The sequence below is a fragment of the Coturnix japonica genome, chromosome Z, assembly GCF_054131305.1.
Source record: "Coturnix japonica strain WE chromosome Z, WE-NBRP24, whole genome shotgun sequence".
NCBI lineage: Eukaryota > Metazoa > Chordata > Aves > Galliformes > Phasianidae > Coturnix > Coturnix japonica.
In genome coordinates this window covers 67,682,761-67,709,343 of record NC_140702.1, presented here as the reverse complement: position 1 = coordinate 67,709,343, position 26,583 = coordinate 67,682,761, and the positions used below count along the sequence as shown (strand labels likewise).

At 43.6% G+C, this 26,583-nt stretch overlaps 2 protein-coding genes and 1 non-coding gene across 31 annotated transcripts in view; 1 reads left to right on the top strand and 2 right to left on the bottom strand.

Annotated features, from left to right (window-relative positions):
• The window catches only part of UBAP2 (ubiquitin associated protein 2), a 121,163-nt gene that overhangs the window by 46,171 nt on the left and 48,409 nt on the right, over window positions 1–26,583 (bottom strand). For 13 of the 29 annotated variants that reach the window (XM_085529749.1, XM_085529763.1, XM_085529750.1 and 10 more), the window contains 12 exons: window positions 23,972–24,039; window positions 23,042–23,228; window positions 22,076–22,289; window positions 20,351–20,625; window positions 19,689–19,861; window positions 18,400–18,610; window positions 17,189–17,228; window positions 13,592–13,775; window positions 12,240–12,306; window positions 10,780–10,975; window positions 9,468–9,559; window positions 9,012–9,062 (listed from right to left, as the gene is read on the bottom strand). In XM_085529749.1, the coding sequence (XP_085385875.1) occupies window positions 9,012–9,062; window positions 9,468–9,559; window positions 10,780–10,975; window positions 12,240–12,306; window positions 13,592–13,775; window positions 17,189–17,228; window positions 18,400–18,610; window positions 19,689–19,861; window positions 20,351–20,625; window positions 22,076–22,289; window positions 23,042–23,228; window positions 23,972–24,039 (1,758 nt within the window). Of the gene's footprint in view, window positions 1–9,011; window positions 9,063–9,467; window positions 9,560–10,779; window positions 10,976–12,239; window positions 12,307–13,591; window positions 13,776–17,188; window positions 17,229–18,399; window positions 18,611–19,688; window positions 19,862–20,350; window positions 20,626–22,075; window positions 22,290–23,041; window positions 23,229–23,971; window positions 24,040–26,583 lie in introns of those variants that run through there. The other 16 variants (XM_085529754.1, XM_085529765.1, XM_085529755.1 and 13 more) reach the window with 6 other exon arrangements.
• Window positions 1,152–5,346, top strand: LOC146754173 (interferon type A1/A2-like). Its single transcript, XM_085529788.1, has one exon. It carries the CDS (start codon window positions 3,164–3,166, stop codon window positions 3,755–3,757), a length of 594 nt encoding a protein of 197 aa, XP_085385914.1. The 5' UTR covers window positions 1,152–3,163; the 3' UTR covers window positions 3,758–5,346.
• On the bottom strand, window positions 20,146–20,230 carry LOC116652576 (small nucleolar RNA SNORD121A). The gene has a single exon (XR_004305736.2). It is a non-coding gene; the product is annotated as a small nucleolar RNA SNORD121A (small nucleolar RNA).

Here is a 26,583-nt window from a genome sequence, read left to right as displayed (position 1 = left end):
TGGGAAGCTACAGTCATCTTACGCCACCAAGACGGGGGCGCAGGGGGAGGGGATGCACCTGATTGGCAACCGCTCCGTCTCCCCTCTGGGTAGACAACCCGGGGACAGCATGCATTTGGATAGCGCTACGTCTTACTTTCAGCTGGGATAGAATGCCTTCCTTCAGAGCGCCTGCCACGATGCGGTGCCTTGGTTCTAGGAGAAAAACAACGCTGGTAACACTCCGACGCTTACTCGTGCTGCCAAGCGGTGCTGCACAGGGCCATAGCCATTGCCAGCAAAAGGCGCGAGGAGCTGGGAGGGAGCAGAACTAGGACAACTGACACCCCCTACCACACGTCATCAACAGAAGCAGTTTTGGGGAGGGTGGGAGTTTAACTTGTGCGCTCCTCCACGCCTCGCGTGGCTGCAAAGCCGCTCTGCGCCCTGTCAGAAAAGTCACGGCTGTCAGGCAAAGTCCCTGGTGACTGCAAAGAAGAAAACATCCCTCCCCGCTTTATGAAACGGAGGAAGGAACACGGCGGGAACCACGGGCCGATGAGCCTCACCTCTGTGCCTAGGAAGATCATGGAGCAGACCTGCCAGGAACAGAGGGATGAGCAGGAGACCCCAGGCAGCCTGCACGGCTTCACCAAGGGCACATCGTGCCTGACTAACCAGGCGGCCTCCAACGACGGAGTGACCGCATCGCTGCACAACGGGAAGGCAACCCATGCCGTCTACGCTAAGGATTTCTGCAAGGCTTGCCCCGCACCCGTATCACTTAACTGGACAGACGTGGCTTCAAAGGGTGAGCTATTCGCTGGATGAGGAATGGGCTCCATGGTCGCGGCCTGGCGCTGCTGTCAATGGCTCTACGCCCAGGCGGAGGCCGGACACGAGCAGCGTCCCGCACGGTCCGGCCCGGGGCCACTGCTCTTCAACATCTTCATCGGCCACACAGCTGACGGAATCCACTGCACCCTCAGCAAGTTTGCAGACTTCACGCCCCAAGCTGAGCCATGCAGCTGACACGGCAGAAGGAACGGAGGCCATCCAAACGCACCTCGACAAATGCAAACCCACCTGGGCTCATGAATACCCAATAAGGTTCAACAAAGTCAAGTGCAAGGTGCCGCGCTTGGGCGGGGAAAACGCCAGATACCTACACAGCATGACAGATCAACACCTTGACGGCAGACCTGCCGAGAAGGACTTAGGGGCCCTGGTAGATGAAAAACTTCAAGCGGGCTAGCAGCGCGCACCTGCGGCCCCCAAGGCCAACCGTATACTGGCCTGCACCGACAGGAGCGGCCAACAGGGTGGGGGAGGTGACTGTTCCCCAACGCAACCAATCTCCAATGCCCTCGCGACACCCCGTCTGGAGTAATGCATTCAGGTCCATGGCCACCAGCTCAGGAAAGACGGGCAGACTTTGCATAGAGGGCGACAAGAGCAGGGCCACAAGGATGACCAGAGGACTGGAGCACTTCTCCTACCAAGACAAGCTGAGGGAGCACTGCCTCTTCCGTCTGGACAAGACCAAGCACCAGGAAGACCACGTAGCAGCCTGCCGGCACTTAAAGGGATGTCCGTCATACGCAGGAGAGAAATCAACTTCTCACACGGGTAGACAGTGATAGAACACGGCTTTAAAATGAAAAGGATCACGGTCAGATGCCAGGGGGAGACGGAGGTCAGGCACCACCGCGCGATGCCCAGGGAAGATTCTGGATCCCCCATTCCCCCAACCCGGAGGGGTTCGAGGCCAGGCTGAATGCAGCACTGGGAAGCCTGCTCTTACAGCTTGAGTTCCGCGGTCGGCAACCGTGCCGCCAGCAGTGAGTGGGAACGAGGTGACTGCCGAGGCCCCTTCCAAAGCAAGCCATTCTTTGACTCAAAGGGGGCCTACGGGGCACCCGGAGTAGGAAACGTAAACACGGACTGCCATGGTAGGACAAGGGCCAGTGGCTTTCAACTAAAAGGCAGGAGGGTCACACTAGACGTCAGCAAGAGACTTTGTCCTCTGAGGGGCAGTGGAGCGCAGGAAAAGGTCACCCAGAGAAACCGAGGACGCCCCGGCACCGGAAGCCTCTCACAGCACGCTGGATGGGGCTTTGGGCACCCCGCTCTAGCGGAATGCGGCTCGGCCCACGGAAAGAGGGTGCTGGAAGCGCACGGCAGTTGTGGGCCCCTCCAACCCAAACCACCCTCTCACTCTGTCATCTCCTCCAGTCTCCTCATCCTCAAAAGGTGCTTAAAGAGCTACGGTGCTGGCCTCAGCTCCATCACGTTTGCGGACTCCTCCTGGACAGCAACAAATCTTCGGCCTTTGCAACGCAAGATCCCTGGCTTACAACTGCCCGCCTGCTGCTACGTTTCCTCCTTCTCACCCGATGCCACAGGAAGCAAGGAAAAGACCATGGAGGAAGGCGACGCGTCGCCTGACGAGCACCACAGCCGCAGGCCATGCTCGGAAGGATACCTTCCCTTTCTCTTTCTTCCTCAACCACAAGCCTTTTCTACATATCCTCAGCAGCTTCCGACACAGGCGGCGCTGCCTCCTCCGACCGCAACAGCAGCCGGCCCAAAGTTCCTCACGCCGCCGGAAACTACCCAAGGTTCTTCCATCACGCATCGCTTGTCAATGCTTTGTGAAAAACAAACAGAAACGATGCACGGGAAGCAAACCACGGGAAACACACATCTCACTCAAGTCGAAAGACCAAGGCCAATTACAGCATTATGGCATTACGTAAGAAAAGCAGAGTCGAACAGGAAGAGGGATTTCACTGAAGGAATCACCACAGCTCTCGCTGCCCGCCTAAAGGAAAGGATGAAAAAAAAAGAAAAGTATCTGCACAACAGCTGGCCCAGAACATTCCGCCCCACCACTTTCACATCCCCCTTCCAACCCTTGCAGCCAGCCACCCCACAACACACCGCCGGACAAGCACCTCCACCAACCGCCCCACACACAGCCAAGCCACTTGCTCGCAGACCACAAAAACCAATAGCCAAAAGTGAAAGCCACGGGCAAAATCTCTCGGCAACAGGAAAGCGAGGAAGGGAAAGATGCCACACTACATAAAGCCGGCACCGCGGCAGCACACAGACCGCTGCCACCACCGGCACCGCCACCGAGCCCCACCAGCCTCCTGCCCAGCACAACGCCACTGCCACCATGCCTGTGCCTGCAAGCCCACAGCACCCACGGGGGTACGGCATCCTGCTCCTCACGCTCCTTCTGAAAGCTCTCGCCACCACCGCCACCGCCTCCGCCTGCAGCCACCTTCGCCCCCAGGACGCCACCTTCTCTCGCGACAGCCTCCAGCTCCTAGGGGACATGGCTCCCAGCCCACCCCAGCTGTGCCCACAGCACAGCGCGTCGCCTTGCTCCTTCAACGACACCATCCTGGACACCAGCAACATCTGGCAAACTGACAAAACCACCCACGACATTCTTCAGGACCTCTTCAGTATCCTCAGCGGACCAAGCACTCCACCCCACTGGATCGAAAGCCAACGCCAAAGCCTCCTCAGCCACATCCAGCGCTACACCCAGCACCTCGAGCAGTGCCTGGAAAAAAACAGCGACACGCGCTCCCGGACACGACGGCCTCGAAACCTTCACCTCACCATCAGCAAACACTTCAGCTGCCTCCGCACCTTCCTCAGCGATAACGACTACAGCGACTGCGCCTGGGACCTCGTCCTCCTGCAAGCTCGTGAATGGTTCCGGCGCATCAACAACCTCACAGGCAACACGCGCACTTAGCCCCAAACGCACCTCCCACCCTCTTCCTACTTATCTATTTATTCAACTATTTATACAAACGCCTATTTATTCACCTATTTATTCTTTTATTTATTCCGACAAAATAAAAGTTCTCCTTTACAAAACTGCCTGCCACTGCCTCCTTTCGCTCAATCTCACAAGCCCCTTTCGGGGGAAACCCACCCCACGACTCTCACGCGCACCTTTGAAAACTCGCGTCAGCCCTGACGGTGGACGGACATCCACGAGTTCGGCACAAAAAGCAGCCAAAGGAGGGACACCCGCGGCGGCACGACCGTCCGGTTATGGCTAACGAGCTCGAAGGAATAAGCTGATCACCCCTTTCAGCACAGAAGCTCGATGGTCACAGCAGTACCGCAGTGACGGCTTGTGCCTCATTCGTGTGAAATTAGCCCCACACTTGACTCGCGTCTTGAGAACCACGACGGAGAACACGAAGGCGGCGTATGACCGCAGCGGTTGACTCTTCACGCAAATCCTGTCACACTCTCATCCCACAAAGAGAAACCCAAAAGCCTCAGCTTCTACGGGGAGGCAGAGCTATCTTGGGGAAGCAGAGAAGAGAAAGGCAGAGACGAGGAAGGAGACAAGAGAGCTAAGAGATGGGAAGCTACAGTCATCTTACGCCACCAAGACGGGGGCGCAGGGGGAGGGGATGCACCTGATTGGCAACCGCTCCGTCTCCCCTCTGGGTAGACAACCCGGGGACAGCATGCATGCATTTGGATAGCGCTACGTCTTACTTTCAGCTGGGATAGAATGCCTTCCTTCAGAGCGCCTGCCACGATGCGGTGCCTTGGTTCTAGGAGAAAAACAACGCTGGTAACACTCCGACGCTTACTCGTGCTGCCAAGCGGTGCTGCACAGGGCCATAGCCATTGCCAGCAAAAGGCGCGAGGAGCTGGGAGGGAGCAGAACTAGGACAACTGACACCCCCTACCACACGTCATCAACAGAAGCAGTTTTGGGGAGGGTGGGAGTTTAACTTGTGCGCTCCTCCACGCCTCGCGTGGCTGCAAAGCCGCTCTGCGCCCTGTCAGAAAAGTCACGGCTGTCAGGCAAAGTCCCCGGTGACTGCAAAGAAGAAAACATCCCTCCCCGCTTTATGAAACGGAGGAAGGAACACGGCGGGAACCACGGGCCGATGAGCCTCACCTCTGTGCCTAGGAAGATCATGGAGCAGACCTGCCAGGAACAGAGGGATGAGCAGGAGACCCCAGGCAGCCTGCACGGCTTCACCAAGGGCACATCGTGCCTGACTAACCAGGCGGCCTCCAACGACGGAGTGACCGCATCGCTGCACAACGGGAAGGCAACCCATGCCGTCTACGCTAAGGATTTCTGCAAGGCTTGCCCCGCACCCGTATCACTTAACTGGACAGACGTGGCTTCAAAGGGTGAGCTATTCGCTGGATGAGGAATGGGCTCCATGGTCGCGGCCTGGCGCTGCTGTCAATGGCTCTACGCCCAGGCGGAGGCCGGACACGAGCAGCGTCCCGCACGGTCCGGCCCGGGGCCACTGCTCTTCAACATCTTCATCGGCCACACAGCTGACGGAATCCACTGCACCCTCAGCAAGTTTGCAGACTTCACGCCCCAAGCTGAGCCATGCAGCTGACACGGCAGAAGGAACGGAGGCCATCCAAACGCACCTCGACAAATGCAAACCCACCTGGGCTCATGAATACCCAATAAGGTTCAACAAAGTCAAGTGCAAGGTGCCGCGCTTGGGCGGGGAAAACGCCAGATACCTACACAGCATGACAGATCAACACCTTGACGGCAGACCTGCCGAGAAGGACTTAGGGGCCCTGGTAGATGAAAAACTTCAAGCGGGCTAGCAGCGCGCACCTGCGGCCCCCAAGGCCAACCGTATACTGGCCTGCACCGACAGGAGCGGCCAACAGGGTGGGGGAGGTGACTGTTCCCCAACGCAACCAATCTCCAATGCCCTCGCGACACCCCGTCTGGAGTAATGCATTCAGGTCCATGGCCACCAGCTCAGGAAAGACGGGCAGACTTTGCATAGAGGGCGACAAGAGCAGGGCCACAAGGATGACCAGAGGACTGGAGCACTTCTCCTACCAAGACAAGCTGAGGGAGCACTGCCTCTTCCGTCTGGACAAGACCAAGCACCAGGAAGACCACGTAGCAGCCTGCCGGCACTTAAAGGGATGTCCGTCATACGCAGGAGAGAAATCAACTTCTCACACGGGTAGACAGTGATAGAACACGGCTTTAAAATGAAAAGGATCACGGTCAGATGCCAGGGGGAGATGGAGGTCAGGCACCACCGCGCGATGCCCAGGGAAGATTCTGGATCCCCCATTCCCCCAACCCGGAGGGGTTCGAGGCCAGGCTGAATGCAGCACTGGGAAGCCTGCTCTTACAGCTTGAGTTCCGCGGTCGGCAACCGTGCCGCCAGCAGTGAGTGGGAACGAGGTGACTGCCGAGGCCCCTTCCAAAGCAAGCCATTCTTTGACTCAAAGGGGGCCTACGGGGCACCCGGAGTAGGAAACGTAAACACGGACTGCCATGGTAGGACAAGGGCCAGTGGCTTTCAACTAAAAGGCAGGAGGGTCACACTAGACGTCAGCAAGAGACTTTGTCCTCTGAGGGGCAGTGGAGCGCAGGAAAAGGTCACCCAGAGAAACCGAGGACGCCCCGGCACTGGAAGCCTCTCACAGCACGCTGGATGGGGCTTTGGGCACCCCGCTCTAGCGGAATGCGGCTCGGCCCACGGAAAGAGGGTGCTGGAAGCGCACGGCAGTTGTGGGCCCCTCCAACCCAAACCACCCTCTCACTCTGTCATCTCCTCCAGTCTCCTCATCCTCAAAAGGTGCTTAAAGAGCTACGGTGCTGGCCTCAGCTCCATCACGTTTGCGGACTCCTCCTGGACAGCGACAAATCTTCGGCCTTTGCAACGCAAGATCCCTGGCTTACAACTGCCCGCCTGCTGCTACGTTTCCTCCTTCTCACCCGATGCCACAGGAAGCAAGGAAAAGACCATGGAGGAAGGCGACGCGTCGCCTGACGAGCACCACAGCCGCAGGCCATGCTCGGAAGGATACCTTCCCTTTCTCTTTCTTCCTCAACCACAAGCCTTTTCTACATATCCTCAGCAGCTTCCGACACAGGCGGCGCTGCCTCCTCCGACCGCAACAGCAGCCGGCCCAAAGTTCCTCACGCCGCCGGAAACTACCCAAGGTTCTTCCATCACGCATCGCTTGTCAATGCTTTGTGAAAAACAAACAGAAACGATGCACGGGAAGCAAACCACGGGAAACACACATCTCACTCAAGTCGAAAGACCAAGGCCAATTACAGCATTATGGCATTACGTAAGAAAAGCAGAGTCGAACAGGAAGAGGGATTTCACTGAAGGAATCACCACAGCTCTCGCTGCCCGCCTAAAGGAAAGGATGAAAAAAAAAGAAAAGTATCTGCACAACAGCTGGCCCAGAACATTCTGCCCCACCACTTTCACATCCCCCTTCCAACCCTTGCAGCCAGCCACCCCACAACCCACCGCCGGACAAGCATCTCCACCAACCGCCCCACACACAGCCAAGCCACTTGCTCGCAGACCACAAAAACCAATAGCCAAAAGTGAAAGCCACGGGCAAAATCTCTGATGCTCGATTTGTGTAACTCCTTTTCCACTTTTCAAGAACTAAAGCTTAAAGAACTAGTTCCCATTTTCATCTCTTTAGCAGCATCTTCTGCCTTTATAGGTAAATGTAAACTACACCACCTTTCTGACACAAACGTCCATGGAAAAGTGTGAAGCAGGACATAAGCATGCTCCTTTCTACCAAGAGCAGCCAGAGGCTCAGACATGGGTTTGGAGCAGCATACATCTTTCTGTTATAGGAGGACTGGGTGCCCACACTGACCACAACCCAGGAAAGCCCACAGCTCTTGCACGTCTTGCTCATCTGTACCATGCACACTGCTGAGCCCAGACCACAGTTAATATTTGCACTCTCATCTCACATTTTTTTACCCATAGTGCACCAACCAAGGAACCCTTCCCACATTTCCAAGACTTTCTGTTCACTGCCTTACATGAACTAAAGTCAACACAGCTCTGTTTTGTGAAGTGAGCATCTGTTCTATCATCACAAACCTACTTTAACACTTTCTGCAGCACAGCTTTCATTACTAGTAGCTTTTCTATTTTTATCCAAGCGTGTTCTTGCTTGTGTCTGTTGCCCATTTCTTTACCTCACATTCATCAGATCAAATATTTCTCCCATACTTATTATTATTATTATTATTATTATTTTTCCCAATGCCACAGGGTTGTTTCTTGCTTCAGTACTACTACTCTTATTACCCTATTTCATTACAGGACCTCTGTGACTCCATCTTGTAACTCCATCTGTACTCCATCTGGCTAACTCCAAGACTCCGCACAGAAGACCTGGTACTTACTAGAACTTGACGAACACATTCACCCAATAATATCTCTTCTCTTCAGATCGCTGCTCATTGCTCCATTATTTATTTATTTATTTATTTATTTTCCCCCTTTATACACACATTGCACTGCTTTATCCTTTTTATTTTTCTGAGTTATATGCTACCATCCTCACCTCAGTTTTCAGGGTGAGGGGTAACAACTCTTCACCCTTTTACATTGTAGGCCAAGGATCCTTATGAGTCTAACTGCTTAGAATCTGAGTTTCTCTAACATGTCCTGTATATTCTGGAGTCAGTTTAAAAAAATTTTTCATACTTTCCCTTTTGCTGCTTATCTGTTGAAGTGTTTGCAACCATATCACATACTGCAAATATGTCAGATTCTAATAGCCTTCACAATATGTAACATGCACACAGTGGTTGTCAACGTGTATACTATGCCATTACAGATACCTGTTTGTGTACTATGTCACTCCTTGTTAGAAGTTCACACTCAGATTTCAATTAGAATTGATGATATTTCATACTGTTGTTTTAATACAGAAAAAAAGAATTCTAGTCAAAGCACAGAACATGCTTCTATATTCCATTTGCAGATGGTCAAATGGAATAATCGCTCTATATCAGTCTACAACATTTAGTGAAATCATTTCTAGATATTCAAAAAAACAGAACATGAAACATGCGGATAAGCTCTTAATCACCACTATATGAAGTAATTTGAATTGTACAGTAATTTGTGTGGCACAGATGATCAACACTGAAGATAACTTGTTGATAATGAAACAAACTCAAGCTATTTACTTACCATTGGCAGCCTGGATTGAAGCATCTGAAGATCATCATAACCATAAATCTGCTTGAAGACAGATAAAAATACAAAATTATAACACTTTTCTCTGATGTTGATGAATTCAGGGCTTTAAACAGCTTGATCTAGACTCAGCCTCAATTAATGGTGTAGGGCTAAATCTTTCACTGTGCAATGACAGAGCACCAAAGAATTTCCAGGCAAATAAGAGTCAGGCAGAGGCTGAAATGTTCTATCACTCTAATGTAGCTCAGTCAGGTCCGTAGAAACAATCCTGAAGTTTTCTATTATTATCAGTGAGCACCAATAAATATAATTCCTATTTCTTCAAAGTTTACAGCAAAAATTCCAGGTGCAATTCCTGTCAACTCAAATGCCTTGGCATAGACAGCAGCAGGTCTGGAGGGCCCACTTGCATCAAGGTTTAAGGACAAGTACAATTAAATTGCTTACTGGGTAGGCAGGTAGAAGTCCTCCAGGTCCCACAATATACTGGTTATGCAACAAGGGCGGTACACCCTGGGGCAGGTTGGGGGGAGCTTTGCCTGCAGAACCAAAATACAGACACTTAAAAACAAACAAACAAACAAAAAAATCTTTAGAAAAGGCTTCAGCACTGAGACAAGATAGCTCACAGGCCCTGGAGCTGCACTATCTCAGCTTTTAAAGAGCAGAACAATACAGAAGGATTTAATGCCGGTTAATTTAATGCTTCACATCCACATGTCAAGGAAAGGAAAGCACAAACTAATTTAGGCTGAAAACAATCCCATCAGGGAACAGTCCAATTTTGTTATTTAGTTCGGCAGAACTACAGGAAAGAAGTTCCCACAATTCTTAAGGTCTCTCTTGAAAGCAAAACTTTAGGCAATGCTCTTGATCTGAAAATAAATTCTTTCACTTTCTGCTCTGTCAGTACATTCCCCTTTGCTGCCAGCAATGGACAAGTAAGCACTAAATGCTGCAAGTGTACCTTTTGTGGGGAACTTGTTGCAGCTGGGAAAAGCAAAGAGAAGACTGGGACAGTTTCAGTTGCTTCCATGAAGCAGAGGGTAAAAGAAGGCACTTCAGTCAGTAAAATACTCAATTTACAGAGAATGGGAAATGACAAATTCTCACGTATAATTTTGATTTAAATACTTAAATTGTTCACTTCCCTCCACAGAGTCTCCTTTTAGCAAGTTAAGTTGATCAGAGAAGCAAGAGAGACATGTAGTATTGCTTCTACTTCAGTACAAGAAGCCTCCTGAGCTTCTCTGTCAGTAGACCCTTTTTCCAATATGGTTATTTTGCTGTAGAAAAACCCAAACATCCATCAGATACTTCTTTCCTCTATATATGTGGCAGTAGGGACATGATACAATAATCAAGCCACAGCAATGTATTTTAATACTGTCTAATGAACTCAAGTCATAGAGAAGTCTGAAATTAAAGCTAATGTGAACTCACAGTTAAGAGCTAATTACAACCTGGAATACGAACCAGGTAGATCCTAGTTCAAAACAAGTCAGAATTGTTCATGTCAATTTATAAAGTCTCTGAGGATAGAATGTGCTATGTAAGAGCCACACCACACCCTAACAAATTTCAAATACACAAAAGCAAGCAACTTTATTTTATAAGCCAGCAAATAAAGCATGCTGAAAATGCTAGTCAAAGAGTGTGGATTTCTTAGCACAGTAGTTATTGCTGGTGAGATGCTTGACTGACAGCCCTGCAGAATGAAGTCTTCTGTCTATCCACGTGATCTGTTAATACTGCGAACCTGAAGACACTAAGGGAGCTGCCCTTGTGGTGGCAGCTGGCATAGACACACTGGTAACGCTCAGGCCAAGGCTGTTTGTAGTGTTCATACTGCTTGCCATGCTGACAACCGATGATGTGGTGCTAGTGGCTGAGGTTGAAGCAGCTGAAAAGGTTGTTGCGGGTTGGAGCGAAGTTGTGTTCTCAACACTAGTGTGCTAGAAAGAAGACAAAAAGGATGAGGATCACAGAGCAAATAAACCACAGTGAAAGATGTTGAGGGAAAAAAACAACCATCTTTTAAGAAACATTAGCATGTGCAAGAGAATGCTTAATAGCATATGCAGTAAGTACATACCAAGCAAGCAACTAAGTCGCAAGCTTGTGATTTTTAAATATTCATGGAAATTCACTACAATAAATTCAAACAGCTATGAAATTAGAAAATTGTATCACAGAACTTCAAATGTCTGTCTATTGCATTATTTCTTGCTCTTGAGCTGCTATTTAAGCTAGCTCTTCTGTTAAATAAGCTCTTATATTCTTTTAAAAGATGGTAATGTTTTCAGAATTCAGTACAAAGCTCTTGGGATTTCCAGAGTGCACTTGTGCAACTGGAAAGATTAAAACTGCAACACCCCACAACAGACACAATGTGGTAAACAAATAGACCAGGTATATTACAGTAACATGTGACAGTAAGGGAGTTCATGGCTTGAAACCAGCATAATACAGTGCCTTAACTGTAAAAGCTGGCCACACTTGCAAAACACAACATCATCATCATCACCACCACACAGAAGCTGTAACAACTCATGCACGTGTCCTTCCTTCCTGTTGTGTGAATTTTCAAGTTACACATTCATTCAGAATAAAGAACACAAACTAAAATACACACACAAAGAAAAAACATACCTTAACTAAAATTGCACAGAAGTGTTCCATCACAGAACACCAAAGCCTGACTTATGTTTGTGCAACCTCATTTACAGCACTGTGTTCAATACCATTTGGCTTTTCTCAGAACTATTAAATACTCACATAACAACGCCATGTAATAAACTCTAATACCACCTGTCACGAGGCACTGTCATGATATATACCACTCTACTACTTGCATTTTCCCAGTTAACTTTTTTGGTGGAGATTGCTAGTATTCCACCTTTCAGAGCAGTTCCTAACAGCCACTTTTAAAGGCTATTTTTAATATATTTATTGCACGAATTCTCTCATTATTGCATTTCCCCTTCCTGGCACAAAAATATTCTCTACAGCTATGAAACTGGTCAGCCTCTAACAGTTATTCTCAATCGAGTACAAATCGTAACCAGTAATGACAACTAGAGGGCCAACAGTCCTCCTGTCCTGAGATAAACCTCATCTCAGTTCTTGCTGTACTGGGACACAACAAACTTCCTGATAATTAAGAATGTTTCAAAGTGACCATATGCTAAGTATATATTAAATGCTAACAGGACTTACTGTATGTGATGTGCCTGAAGATAACACTGAGACAGGGGAGAGGCTGCTTTGATGATTAGAAAGAGAGCTAGAAAGAAATTGCATAGGATTAGTACAATGAATTCTTCTTAGAAAACTTACATATACACACAACTCTATGTATACAGGGACATTCACATACGCATCCCTACAAGCAACCTTTTCTTGAGCCAATATCAAACTGCCTCATGCTTAAAAGCACCTTGTACAATGATTCAGAATAAATTACACACTCTGACTTAATAGCAAATGCTTATGTCAGTCCTTGAAAGCAATGGACCCCAGTAGCCTTGGCAATTTCACAGACTAGTCTTGCTTTAAGTGCTTTAAACTGTTCTCCATCTGCAGGAAATAGGACAACATCATTTCAGGCAGCAAGAAATGGTGAAGTCCAGCATATAAGAAGCTCCAACCCATCATCTGACGTACGGCAGTGACTCAAACAAGCTGCAGCACAGCCAAGCCAGACACACTTGGAATTCAAGCATCACCCTTTCATGGCACTCGGTGTTTGCTCAACTGTTAACAGCCCTCCAACCAAAATTTCTGCTAACATACACACAGCTTTTCAACAAGCTTAGGGATATGTTTTTTTCTTTTTCCCTAATTTTTGATGAAAACATTTTAGTTTGCTGACACTTTTACCATTTTATTCAACATCCATTAAAAGCAAAAAAAAAACCAAACCAAAACAAAATACCAACACTAGTGTAAAAGAGAATCCACCACACTCCATCTAGCCTACAGATGTGTTATCCCAACAAATTAGTTTTATTACATCAACAAATAAAGTATAAATGAGAGAATACAAACATGACAAATCAGTATAGCTCCAGGATGTCACCTCCCTGAGGAAAAAGCTTAAGTAACAGGGACAAAAAAAATGAGAGTGTAAATGAGCAGTTCTGCATAAACTTCGAGGAACACCAACCTCATATTTCAAGTGTCTTAAGGAAATGACTTACTGTGTGGTGTTTTGTTCATGCATAAATTCAAGCATAAAGCAGACACTGTGAACAAAGCAGGAAAAGCAAAGTGGAAGAATCAATTCCGCTAATTTAGCTGGTGATACTGAAGCAAGAGCCCATTGAAACATAGAAGCATTAATATGCCATGAAAATTTGATGGCAGCACTGTTCTGTCATTAACAAGCAGCCCATATTACCTACTCTGCAAGCAAAAAAACCTAGTCTCTTCTGAATCTGTCACTAAATCATAATTCATAACAGTAAAGGGAACCTCATTGTCTGACAGCTCCTATGTGCAATCACCCTTATATACACCTCTTACCCAAATTTCACTCCCTTCACAGTTTACCACAACTTCCACTGTACCTGCTTAGCTGGGAGAGTGAGCTGCTGGCCAAGTCGCTGGACTGAGGCAAGCTGGGCAACGTTGCCACATGCTGTGATGCTGAAGGCAGAAGCGCTGTGGTACTGGATACCACAGTAGGCAGCAAACCAGCAGAAGGTAGTGAGGGAGAAGGCTCTGTCTTAGACACTGAAACTGATGAAGTAGCTGCAATGAGTTGAAAAGAGACATTCAAAGACAAATTCCAACATATCTGACTCCCAAGGTGGGTTCAGAAACACCACATATAAGTATTTTACCTTTGTTTTAGAGAAATCTGACTGATAGGAGCCAGGGTCAGAATTAAATTATCTGGCTACTACGGAATGAAGGAATGACGACACAGTGATCAGTTTCTCTCCTTAAGTTCCTCACTTAGAATATGTTTGTGATTTTCACTGATACACATATTGTAAACTACAATCTTCAGCACATTATTTGCCACTACCTGCTCACGTGCTTCTGTTCAAAAGTTCACCCTCACTTTAAAATTCTTAGCATTACAGTTCAGTCCCTTTCCATAAATAAAAGTTGCTTGCACTCTTTAAGGTACTGCAAAAATCTACTTGTATCTACAGCTCCAGTTCTTCATTTCAACCTACAGTGCACTTTTGATGTTTGGGATTTTGATAGCTTGAGTACAGAGGCACAAATAACTAATTTGGAGTACTGATTCAAACGTGCATTGCAGTAGTATAAAAGAAGCTGTAATAAAATGTCAAAGCTGAGCAAAGCATTAAGCACAGTCAAACAGTTGTCAAATATTGTCTTTATTTAATCCAGACAACAGCAGGTGGTTAGCATTCCTAGCCTATATACAGTAGAACTTGTTTACCATAAATGTGCATTTACCATTACTAACATAATTCCCAACTCTTTCTCTCGTCCTCTGAAGAAGGATAATGCACAGAATTAGCCAAACACCGAAAGAAATCTTAGAAATAGTTGAGCGCCGTCACGTATAAGCCCTGCCAGGACCATGCCCTCACTCACCACCAGAGGGCACTACCGAGTTGATCTCTGGTATCTCACAATGCTTGTGAAATCACACACTCCTAGAAGCTCAACCTAAGTCAGATACTTGAAAAATGCTTCTGTTGACACTGTTCTTTCCCCTGAAGGACCCAAGTCAGTTTGCCAGACTGGGTGCCGTGCAAACAGAAAGCCAGAGGTCTTGATCTTGGCAATAAGCACAATGATGGCTGACAACAAAGAAGGAAATACAATTGATAAAATAAAAAGAAAGAGGGAAAAAAAAAAAAAAAAAAAGCATAGTTGAGGACACAACTGTATTACCTGAGAGCTCCTGATAACATTCATATTGTTATGTATATGAAGTAAACACTACTTAAAACTGTAATACATTTGTGCCAGGATTCACTTGAAATCAAAGTAGATGTCCCTAGTATGAGGGAAGAGTATCGCCATCTACTCTAAGACCTTTTAAATTATGCCTGAATATGGCATGCAAGAAAACTACGAGACAAACAGGATTGTCAGAATTACGATACTAACTTGTTCTGAGTTGCTATGAGCTTAAGAAGAACGAGACCTGGAAATTACAAAGCAAGAGCAGGAAAGACAAAGGATGAACAACAAATAATACTAGGAGCAAATATAGAAAACAAAAAGCCACTACCTTCAAGTGTTAATAAAAAGCAAGACAGTTTGGATGCATGAAACAGATACATGGGAGAAAACTGACCCCAGTATATGGGCCTGAGATAAACAGAAGTACTGTCAAAAGGCAGCTGGCACAGAAAAAGTTTAACTTAATAGCTATGGATTAACTACTGAAATATTAGAATTTCTCTGATCATTGCTTTCCATAGCAAAAACACAAACCCAGTAGTGAATTTAAAAATTCAGTTGTTAATTCTGTACATGACAAAGTTTTCTATGTCCAAAATTGTCCTGCGTATTACAGTCTTTTATAAGGTAAATCTTTGGACATGTATTCTCACTCCTGTTTACTTAAACTCAACCTGACATGAATAAAAAAAACTAATAAAATAAGTAGGTCTAAATACTCGAGCTCTTTCCATGTTGAAATTCAAAAAAGCTGGGCTATCCGAGAAGTTTAAGGGGAGAATAGACTAAGAAATGAAATGCTGCAATTCTAGAAGATATTTATTCAAGCAGCTGAGCTTGAAAATTTCCACAAAGCAGCATACAAAGGCCAGGAGAGCAAGAACTATATTTTAATTATTTTAACCCCAGGAAGAAAGCTTTAGGAGTGTGATTCTCACATAACACATGGTGACTGCTTATCTCTTTTGTAAGCCTTAGGGACAGAGATCTGCAAAGTCAGCACAAAACACAAATGAAGGAAGGAGTCTTTCAGCAACAAGCACAGTCCCATTTTGGCTAAAGCTTGCAGGAATGAACTGCTTGCGTTTCAACACAGAATCTAAAAGGCCACAATGCTCGCCTTTCATTTCATTAATATAAAACAAATATTAAGGTTAACATCCTTCAGTATGCTAATGAGCTTTAAGAAGAACCTGCTAAACACGTGACACATAACATGATACTCAACCCCCAGTGCACCCCTGTTAAACCATCACCCCATGGAAGGAAACAGACATGGCTTTAGTTCTAGGAGAAAGAAAGAATCTTGAAGGGGTGCAAAGAGGAGAAGAAGGAAGAGAAAGGCAGAGAAAACAAGGAGTGCAGAAAGTTAAGAGATAGGATATTGAGCTCTTCTTCCTCCACCAAGATGGAGACACCCCCTTGGAAATCACTGAGCCTCATCTTTGGGTGAAGAATAGCTGGGATACCTTGTGTTTAGCTAGCACTATTATCATATATTACTGCTACTACAGCTACAGCATTTATCAACAGCAAGCCCAATATGTCATGCCTGTCACTTCAATAAAGCATCTGTTCTTTTTTAAAGTTTGTGAAACTGTCCACTGAAAGCCCTTGTCTTGGGGAGGCTGGCAGGGAAAAATCAAAACTATATTCCTAAAGAGACAAGGAGTGTTACAAGTAAAATACCAGTCCCCAAGAGAAGAAAAAAGGGCTAAGATGAGAAGAAGCGCATCAAAGCACACTGTACTATTCCTCTAATGCAAGACTGCAGCCACCCAGCAGAGGGAGCATGCTGGTCACTGTTATTCTCTACCAGATTGCAACTGGACAACTGAGCACTATGCTCAACAAGAGGCGGTTTCAAAGAATGTGACTGTTTCTTTATTAACTAAAATGCTATGCTAATTGAATCTTTCCAAACAAAAATTGGAAAAAAAAAAAAAGTTAAGAAACCGTATATTAAATAGTTTCAGAATTTTTTTAAAGGAGAAAAAGCAGCAAAGCAGCTTTTCTAATGCTCAATACCGCTCAGTGTTGCATAGTAGGTATAGATTCTACAGAGCTGTTTCCATTTTTCAGCCTTCCAATAAGCAAGGAGTACATCCTGTGCAAGTGCAAAAATCAAGTCAGATTGATTAGTCAAAAAATTAAGCAGGGAGAATTACAGAAAGTCTTCAACCAGATGTCACTGCTAAAATTGCATGCATACCAAAACTTAAGGAAAGATTAGAAGGAGTCCTGTTAACAACCACACTCTGTAAACTTACTGTCAAGAGTTGCCTGTGTTCTGACACCGCTGTGCCCGTTCTGTAAACAAAGGAGAAATTAACACATTATCTTAGAAGTATGTTACACTTTCAGAATCAAACACACATGTAACATGCTTCATGCAAAATTTGATATTCATTCTAAATTGAAAGACAAGGCAGAAAATTAGCTTTTTACTGCCTTGAACAAAACCACGTAAGTTCTCAAGTGCAAAGTGTCCTGAGCATACATAATCCCACACACAGCCCATACGACACCCATCAGCAGGAGACTTTCCCTTGTACTGTATATTACAAACTTCAGGTTCACATCAATATGAAAGAATTGCATTAACATATAGGAAATGGTTGTGCTTTTGATCTAATGCAACTCACAATTTTAACTATCCAAGTTACACAGAGACGACAATTTTTTTCCATTGAAAGATAAGACTTGAGAAGCACCAGTTGCTTTTTGGATAACGCTGGAGAACAGAAGTGGATAGTCTATGCTTGATCCTCACCAGTACATAGGAGCTAGTGCAGAAGACAAGTGTGACTGAGCCATTACATAACACAGGCCAGAAGTAAATAAACTTATAAACTCTCACAAGTTCCTTAAATATTTAATAAATTCTCTTAAAACAAATTTACAAGAGCACCTACTCTCTCTGTATATGGAATGAGCATCTCCCAACAGGATTCCTCTCTGTCCTAAATCAGATCTCATCCCATGTGTTTTAAAATAAAACAGTATTAATTCCTAATGGTGTCTAAATCCAACAGAAGAATAATGCTGGAGGGGCCACAAACAGTTTGAGATCTATTGGCTAGATTCCTTAAGATTTAAAAAATTATTTACCTTTGGAAAGAAACCATCAGGTTACAGCAAAACACTGTGAGTGCTATTCACATAGAGAGTCTCCTTTTTAAAACCTAAGCCTCAGGAAAGGAAACTTAACTAGAATGTTAAGTACTACTAAAGGAAAGGATCAAACATCAACTTAGGATGCCAAGACCCACAAAATCAGAAGCATACACATTCTAAATACAGCATAGCCAAATAAAGGCTACACAATAGGAAAAGGGAACACAAATAACACAGCAGGTATTGGGAATCAAAGAAGCCACTTGGATTGGTTAGGAGTACTAATATAACAGGGTAAATTAAAGACTAAGAGGTATGAGAATATTTCACCTTTTCCAAAGTCTTTTTTCTGAAATTCACTCACCGTAACTGCAACTAGAGTTGGTTCTGATGGAGCCACAGAGCTTTGGTATGGTATCCTACTATGCACAGAGGTCTGCTCATAGGAAGAAGTTGTTGCTATTGGGCTAGTGCTCTGGGATGAGCAGGTTAGACTGGAAGAGGTGATGGCCGAGGTTGTGTAGGTGGACTCCTGTACTGTATTGGATATTGGCAAAGAGGTATTCAAAGGATCACTGGAAAAAGTAAAAATTATTTACCAAGATGGCAAATTAGATCTCAAACACCTTCATGAACATATCAGCTCCTACACAGGAGCTAATAAAAACAGTTAAGTAAAACACATAGTCAAATTTGCATTTTTTGTATTAGAAATTCTTGAATAAGTATATTCCTTCTCTGGCCTCCAGTAATCACTTCTCCTAATCCACCAGATGGATTAACCATCATTCACCCTCCTCCTACCAGACCAACCAAAACAAGAGTTGATACAAGCAATTTTCAGTCATTTTTCTCCCTCTCAAATGACAAACAACAATAATCTCTCTCTCTCTTAAAAAATTAGATCCACAAAGTCTGGTATATGATAAGAAACACCAAACCTCTTTTGACAATAGTATTCTATCACTGCAGTAACTATCTAACAGAATTAACTACAAGAAAAGGAAAAAAAAAAAAAAGAAAAAATACTTTGAAACATGCATTATGTTTTACTTTCTAAATAGCTTAATTCATTTATAAAACTAGAAATAAATGTGGAGGTCCACTTGTATTTCTGTATAAACTTCAGGAAGCTTTTTACCAATGACACTTTGTGAACAAGTAAGGAGGAAATAACTTTTTGATAAATACAAATGTATCAATATCAGTGTTAGCATTTCAGTAAAAGCTTCTGCATACTTAAAGTCTGGCTACTTTTATGATTCTGTAGGAGCATCATATCCACAATTTGCACCATCTACTGACATGAAGATGGTACCACGTTCAACTCTCCTTGATCAAATGCAAGAAAACTTGCACTGAGAGGAAAAGCCCTCCAGCAAATTTGAAAATCATGAAGCAATTACATTAAGACTAGCTTGCTTAAAGATTATTTACACTCAAGTCACCTCCAGCTTCAAATCAATCCATCTGGAAGATTTTGGCTGTTATTAAAGAGACTTCTCTTTCAACACAGTGTCCAGACAAAAGAAAGCCTTACAAGCCATCATGTTTCCCCCTTCTAATAGATGGCAATTGTGTCTTGACACATTCCACACAAATTTGATCCCTAAAGAGGATGTTTAAGAAGGTGAATGGGGAACGTGCACATACTTCACAGATTTTGAGTACAAGCTATTGTTGGTTGTCTGGCTGGCATTCTCGCTGCTAGAAGGTGATCCAAACTCGGGGAGTGCAGGCTCTGATCCAAACTCCAGAGCTCCAAACTGAACATTTAACCCTGTCATATCAGCTGATCCCGGCATCTCCACTGCAGAGGCAGGAATCTTAAATGGAGAAAAAAAAAAGCCACAACTTTTTATTTGCTATCTACATTAACTCCAGTAACTACAGGCTTCTTCAATTACTACCTCAGTCGTTGCTGGCAACTACATGTGTCACAACCCTCCAGTTTACATCACATAATTTTATTCTTGTAATCTCAAATTCACTTACTGATTCTGTGCCTTGATCTGCAGCTGAAGCCTAAGCCATGCTGCTTTGTGAAATGCAAGTATCATAGACATCTGCCTCCCTTCATCTAAGATTTACTTTTCGGCCATTTAAGTCAATCAAAAATCACTAAGCAACAGTCATTTTCCACATAGTGCAATCAGATATGTGCTTGGAAAAGACAACATCATTGTATTTTGGACTGTTGAGATATCTACTTAGAAATCCCTACTTCATAAACAGGAAGTGTGATGTCTTAACTCCTCTTCTCCCTAGTAACTCATGCGCATTTACTAAGAATCAGGTGCCAACAAATTACCCACCTTGGATGCTGGAGTTATTCTCCGCTTTGGTGGTTTTATTTGTTTCTGCTGGTTGTGATGGGGTGTCACTGCCTGGTTGTCCACAGACATAGTGGGGAGCTGTAACATCTTGCTGACAGTTGTGGAGGTGTCTACTGGTGAGGGCTCTCGCAGTTTTACCTGGGAGGAGAAGGACTCCAGCCCAAGAGGAGGTACAGGGAAAACCTGTGTTTGTTGCTGCTGTCGCTGGGTCAGCTGGCTCAGAATTGGGGATGGTTCCGGCTGGGATTTAAAGTCTGGGCAGAGTTTGGGAAGAGAAATCAAAATAGTAGCATTAAACTCAGCTCTTCATGCTCCTGCTCCTTAGCAAAAAATTTGTGACCTGACACACTTGAAAGCCAATGCTGCAAGTCTGCTGCAAGTCTCTTCCAAAAGTCATTACACAAGCTCTACATAGAACATTATCCTTGCAACAATAAGGCCAATATATTAAGTTCAGTACCTCAAATGACCAGTTTTTGTCAGGTATTTAGTTTTATTTAAAAATAAGGAATTAAACCCATTTATACAGTTTCATAAAAATATGCATTAGGTAACAAAAATTTTACTCATTATTTTGCCAAACGTGGTGCATTTCAGTGCAAGTAAATGTGCAAATAAACTCTGATAAGTTTCAAGGGGTTTGGACTTGCAATTTAGAAGTATTATGAGTTACAATTTCTTGCTTTACAAAGATTTTCAGCACAAACAGCAACTAATCTAAGATCTCCATGTGCTTGAAAGTCATCAGACACGGGACATCTACAACTTTTTCCCCAAGTCTTCCTCTTCCATAATTTTCAGATGCTGAAAGCCAACGAACAGGTTGGAGCACTATCTAATAACTGTAAGAGATCCAAAGCACTCATAAGCCAAAGGGGCTCTTTTATTCAGTTGCTTTTAATGCACTTTACCAACTTAAAATTTACATTATTTTTTTTTTTTTTTTTTTTTTTTTTTACAGAATCACTGCATACAAAAAATTACATATGTTACTAAACTGGCTGCTGATCTATTTGGCAACATGCACACACACACTCAGGATAGTAACAAGACACTCTTTACAGTGAGAACACTGCTATGAACTGTACAGCAAAAAAAAAAAGTTCCTGTCACAGTCACTACTGTTTCTGCCAATTATACAGAAATGAAAAATCTGTACAATTCCAAACTGACAAAATGGTTAATTTGCAACATTTTCAGCACATGCAGACTTCACACAGGGGAAGAACAGCAAGAAGATGCACACTATGACAACATTATGTAGTACTCAAAGTCCAAGTCATAGTTAAGAGAGAAAACAAGGAAAAGACAACAAGATACAAACTTGTATTCAGCTAGAAGCAGCAAAGGCAGAAAGACCAAGAGACTTATTCTCCTGGAACTGCTGAGAAACTAAGTCACATCAGAGCTCCACTTAAGTAGTCAGGCATGCTCAATTAAAGATATCACTACATGAAGGCTCCACAACCTCTGTAGACTAACACATTCTATGGATTCTGTGGATTTTTATGCCAACCAAAACACAGTTCGTAATATATTTTTAACAACTATTACCAGCAGATAAACTTTACTAAAATTTTGAAACCAGTTGAATCATTAGCATTATGTTTAAAGCAAAAAGCCTTTCATCAATGCAATTTTCAGCTGACATGAGGCTGAAGAGATTTTACAGACTAATAGAGAGAGATTATGTCAAACACTTACCAAACTGACTAAGGACAGAGGACTGAGAAATGGGCACTTTTAGATCCCAGGACGATGGGGTAGTTGTAGTAGTGGTGGTAGAGCTACTATTGGTTTGTTGAGAAGTAAACTGGCCCAGACCTGGAGATTTCAATTGGTCCAAAATTTGGGATCCTGTAGAGTTTGCCAATTTGGAGGATCCAAGATCACCAAAGCCAGAACAGAGAACTGCAGACTGACAAAAAACCAAGAAAACACAAAATAAAAAATTTAAAATAAACAAAGGCAGGGAGAAGGGGAGTTAAGTATTTCATTAATCATTTGAACATAATCATAAGGTCAGTGCCAACAGCTGCTATTTGGCAACAAGTAAAACCTCTTCAGCTCCAGATTGCTAATTTATAACAAGTGAAAAATTCAGCAGTTGTAGCACATGCCTGGATCCTCCTGTTATTATTGATACACAGGCTGTAATTACTTGAATTACAAGTAATTCAAAAAGACATTTCAAAAATACATTTGATTACTAATAGCTGAAAAGATTTTCAAAGATTCAACAGACCAATTTTAAATTCTAATAATTGTTAAAGAAGGGATGTCTTATCACTCCATATAAACTCAGAAATACTCATGTTCCCTCACAAAGCAGTCAGATACGTGCTTGGAAGTATTACATCGCAGTTTTCTGGCACTGAGCTCTTCATTATAAATAAATGATTTTGTTCTAAGTCCGTGTGTAAATGCACCTTTCTGTATTCAGAAGTTAATACAATAACTTCATGAAAACCAAGGAACAACTACACAGCAAGAACAAAGGAAGGCTTGTTTGTGAATGTGAAAGGATATCCTCAGTCCCATTTCTGTAGCATCTATAACCTGAATTTTACAAACTCAGAAGCATTTCATGAAATGACCGTTACTGGAGACACTGCTTAACTTGTAATATTTGCTAATGAAGAGTATTTAGAAAGCATAAGACAATTTTACCAGGCTCTGAGGGGAATAGGAGTTCACAGCACTGGAACTGCCAGCTCTTGATGCCATCTGGTTGCTGTGCTGAGAATTTGTGAAGACAAGTGCTTGGCCAAAGGTCTGCTGCCGAGAAGCCTCAAATGAGTTGCCTTCTGTCACTTGAGAAATCATTGGCTTTTGAAGCAGTGCCACCACATCAACACTGTAAGGAAAAGTTTGGCTAGAATCACAGAATTGCTCAGGTTGGAAAAGACCTTGAAGATCATCGAGTCCAACCAAAACCTAACCATGCTACCCTAACTCTAACAACCCTCTGCTAAATCATGTCCCTGAGCACCACATCCAAATGGTTTTTAAACATACCCAGGGATGGTAACTCAACAACCTCCCTGGGGAGCCCATTCCAGTGCTTTACAACCCTTTCTGTAAAGAAGTGTTTCCAGATATACAACCTAAACTTACCCTGTTGTCACTTGAGGCCATTTCCCCTCATCCTGTCACCAGTGAGACCAGCCCTGCTCTCACTGTAAGAACCTTTCAGATATTTGAAGAGAGCAATAAGGTCTCCCCTCAACCTCATTTTCCCCAGACTAAACAGCCCCAGTTCCTTCAGTTGCTCCTTGTGGGGCACATTCTCTAAGCCCTTCACAAGCCTTGTTGCCAAACAAATAGAAAATAAACACATGCTGAAACTGAAGACAATAGTAATGGTGTTAGATAAAGCTTCTGTACCAGCCATGTACCTATTGCATGGTAACACAAAAAGCCACAGAAGCAACTACCTGGAAGCAAGAGTTTTGCATTTAGCTTAACCACACTCTGACAGAGGCCATCCTCACATTATATCAACCCACCATTTGCTTTAATATGTACAAACTAACACTGCTTCACAAAGAGCTTTTTTTTTTTTTTTTAAGATATAGGAGAAAAAGCACAAGAGTTTACCTTTGCCCAGGAGCCACATGATTCTCAGCCGGAACAGAAGAAGCAGTAAAAACTTTCGTTTCAGAAAGCTGAAAAAGATTTTTTTTAAAAGAGTATTTTAATCATTCACACATTCATATTTCATTTTAACAACATTTTGAAGAAACTGTGTCTTGGTCATATACTTCCTGACAAAAGTAAATGTCAAGCAACTGTTACAGCCAGGTACACTGCAGCTCTAACAGACAAAAACAGTCAAATTTCTGCAAAGTCTTTTCCACAAAATCAAGAACCAATTTTACTGAAGTGTTCAGAAGTTTCATCTCTTAAACACATGGTGATATACCATGGTACCTACACGAATTTGGGCAATAACAACTGAAAAATATATACAAGTAGAAACTAACTAATGTGAGAGCTGGTATATCATCAGCATAAAAATACCTTACATAGATAAAATTTAAGATTCTACAATACAGCTCTTATAAATCATGTTGCAGAATTCTAACACACTGTACTGTTTCCATGTATATGTTCCCAGTTCATCTACTCTGTTTCATATTTCAGTTCATACTAACAGTGGAGGCAGATTTGCACTTGAATGTACATAGTGAGCTAGCATTCAGTGTTCCTTATTGGCAGATTTGCTAAGGGAAGCAGTAATGTCATAAACTGATTGCTCTGCAAGCATGAGCTGGAAAACAATGCATTTATTCAAGTACAACCAGTTACTCCATTCAAAGCAGAAGCCTTTACTGTTTTCACTTAGCGGGTAGCAAGGAAGAGAAAGGCTGGTTAGTTGGCATTCTAGGGGACTAAGAAGGTCCTGTTTTCTTTTTCAATACTTCTTGTTTTTTATTTAAAAAAATAGCATGATAGCTACAGCTTTATTGGGCTAACTCATGTCTATTGGCAGGAATGCTTACAAGCAGAACACATCTTAAACCAATACAGATTAGGTTTAACACGACAAAAAGCACGTCTGTGTAATCATCCTTTTCTGTATTAAATTTGCACAGAATCACCTTTATCTATTCAAGTATAAACCTGCTTTTAACCTAAAGTATAACTGACCTACTCAAAAAGTTATTAGGAATCCCTTTGGAATGTGACATTTGAATACAGTTCAAAGGATATTACACATTCTTAGTCCTGTATATTGCTACTGGGCCTATTTAAAGGGCATCACAGACACCAACCTTTTTCAACTGCCATGACAAGGACAGCTCTACAGGAAGCAAGTATATCCATACCCACATTCATCTGATTGAGATTCTCCTTAAAAAACACTGGTGATTTCAGAAGGACACAGCAGGGCTGAGTGGCAGCTATCATGCAACTCTCAGAAACAGCATCCAAATGTTCCCACACTGCCCAGGCACAAAGCTACCCCAGTGTCATGATTTAAAAAAAAACAAAACACCTTACAGAGTCTCCTTACATTTCCTTCCTTTCCCTTGAAGTTAATAAGATATACTTTATCCCCATCTTTCTGAAACACATTTCAAATCCATCCTACGCACAGAGCTACCAGCCTGAAAATCTCTGTACTAACCAAGACTAACAGGGAACTTTCAAGGTTATTAAGAGGCTATCTCTCAATTGTTTAGTCTTTTCCCCGCTGCAAGTGTTATTTTAGAACAACATGTACCGTACTTTTTACGGTGTTATGAGATTCTGACATCTTGCAGCATAAGGAGGTCAGATAATGGCAGAACAGTAGCCTATGATCTGCAATCTGTTTGTTAAAGATTAAATTCCTTGCAGTGTCAAAAACTCCTCATGCCGAAATAACCCAGGATAAGACCAGCTGTAGCCATAACACTGATGAATCCCCAAAACTAAGCAAATTAAGGAGCCATTCACAGAGTATAACGAAGGAAAAGTTCTCTACAAGTAAACTATCACGCAAAACAACTGCCAAGTCTCCAGTAAACAGTTCTACAACATTTAAACTTATCACACACTGTCCTTGGAGCAAACTAACTGCCACATACTTAAATCAGGCAATTAATTCTTAAGTCTGCAGGACTAATGGCATTCGTTAAAATACACAATTTCTTCAGCAGTTGAAAAAGGTTGTCTTTTGATTACACGGATGTATTTAACAGTTACTAGAGGTAGTATAATTATCTAAAATATTTACACCAAACCTAAAAATCCTTCAGCAAGGCAATGGCAATTTCGCAGAACAGAATTCAGGGTCATGACCTATTCACATACGGCAACTTCATTAGGGTATTTACTCCATCTGCAGTGAAATGCCCGGGCTTTTCTGCCTTTGTTGCTATGATAAACCCATTCTGCAGTAATTCAGCAGACAACATATCTAAGAATTAACTACCAACTCCGATAAACAGCCAATACACAACAGGAAACAGAAAATATACTTGAGCACCCTCATGAAAGTCCAACCTCTACAAATCAGAAATAATTAAATCTCATTACTGCTTCACACTGAAGTTAAGGCAATTGAAGCAAGCTCTTGTTCTGCTCCTAGGAAAAAAAAAACTATCACTAAAAAGCAAAGACAAACCAACCAGTCTGTTCTGAAATGTTTATGCTTCAAATCAAAGCAAAGAGCACTGCTATGGTGCAGAAAATCATTGTCTCTTTAAATATATTTGTACATT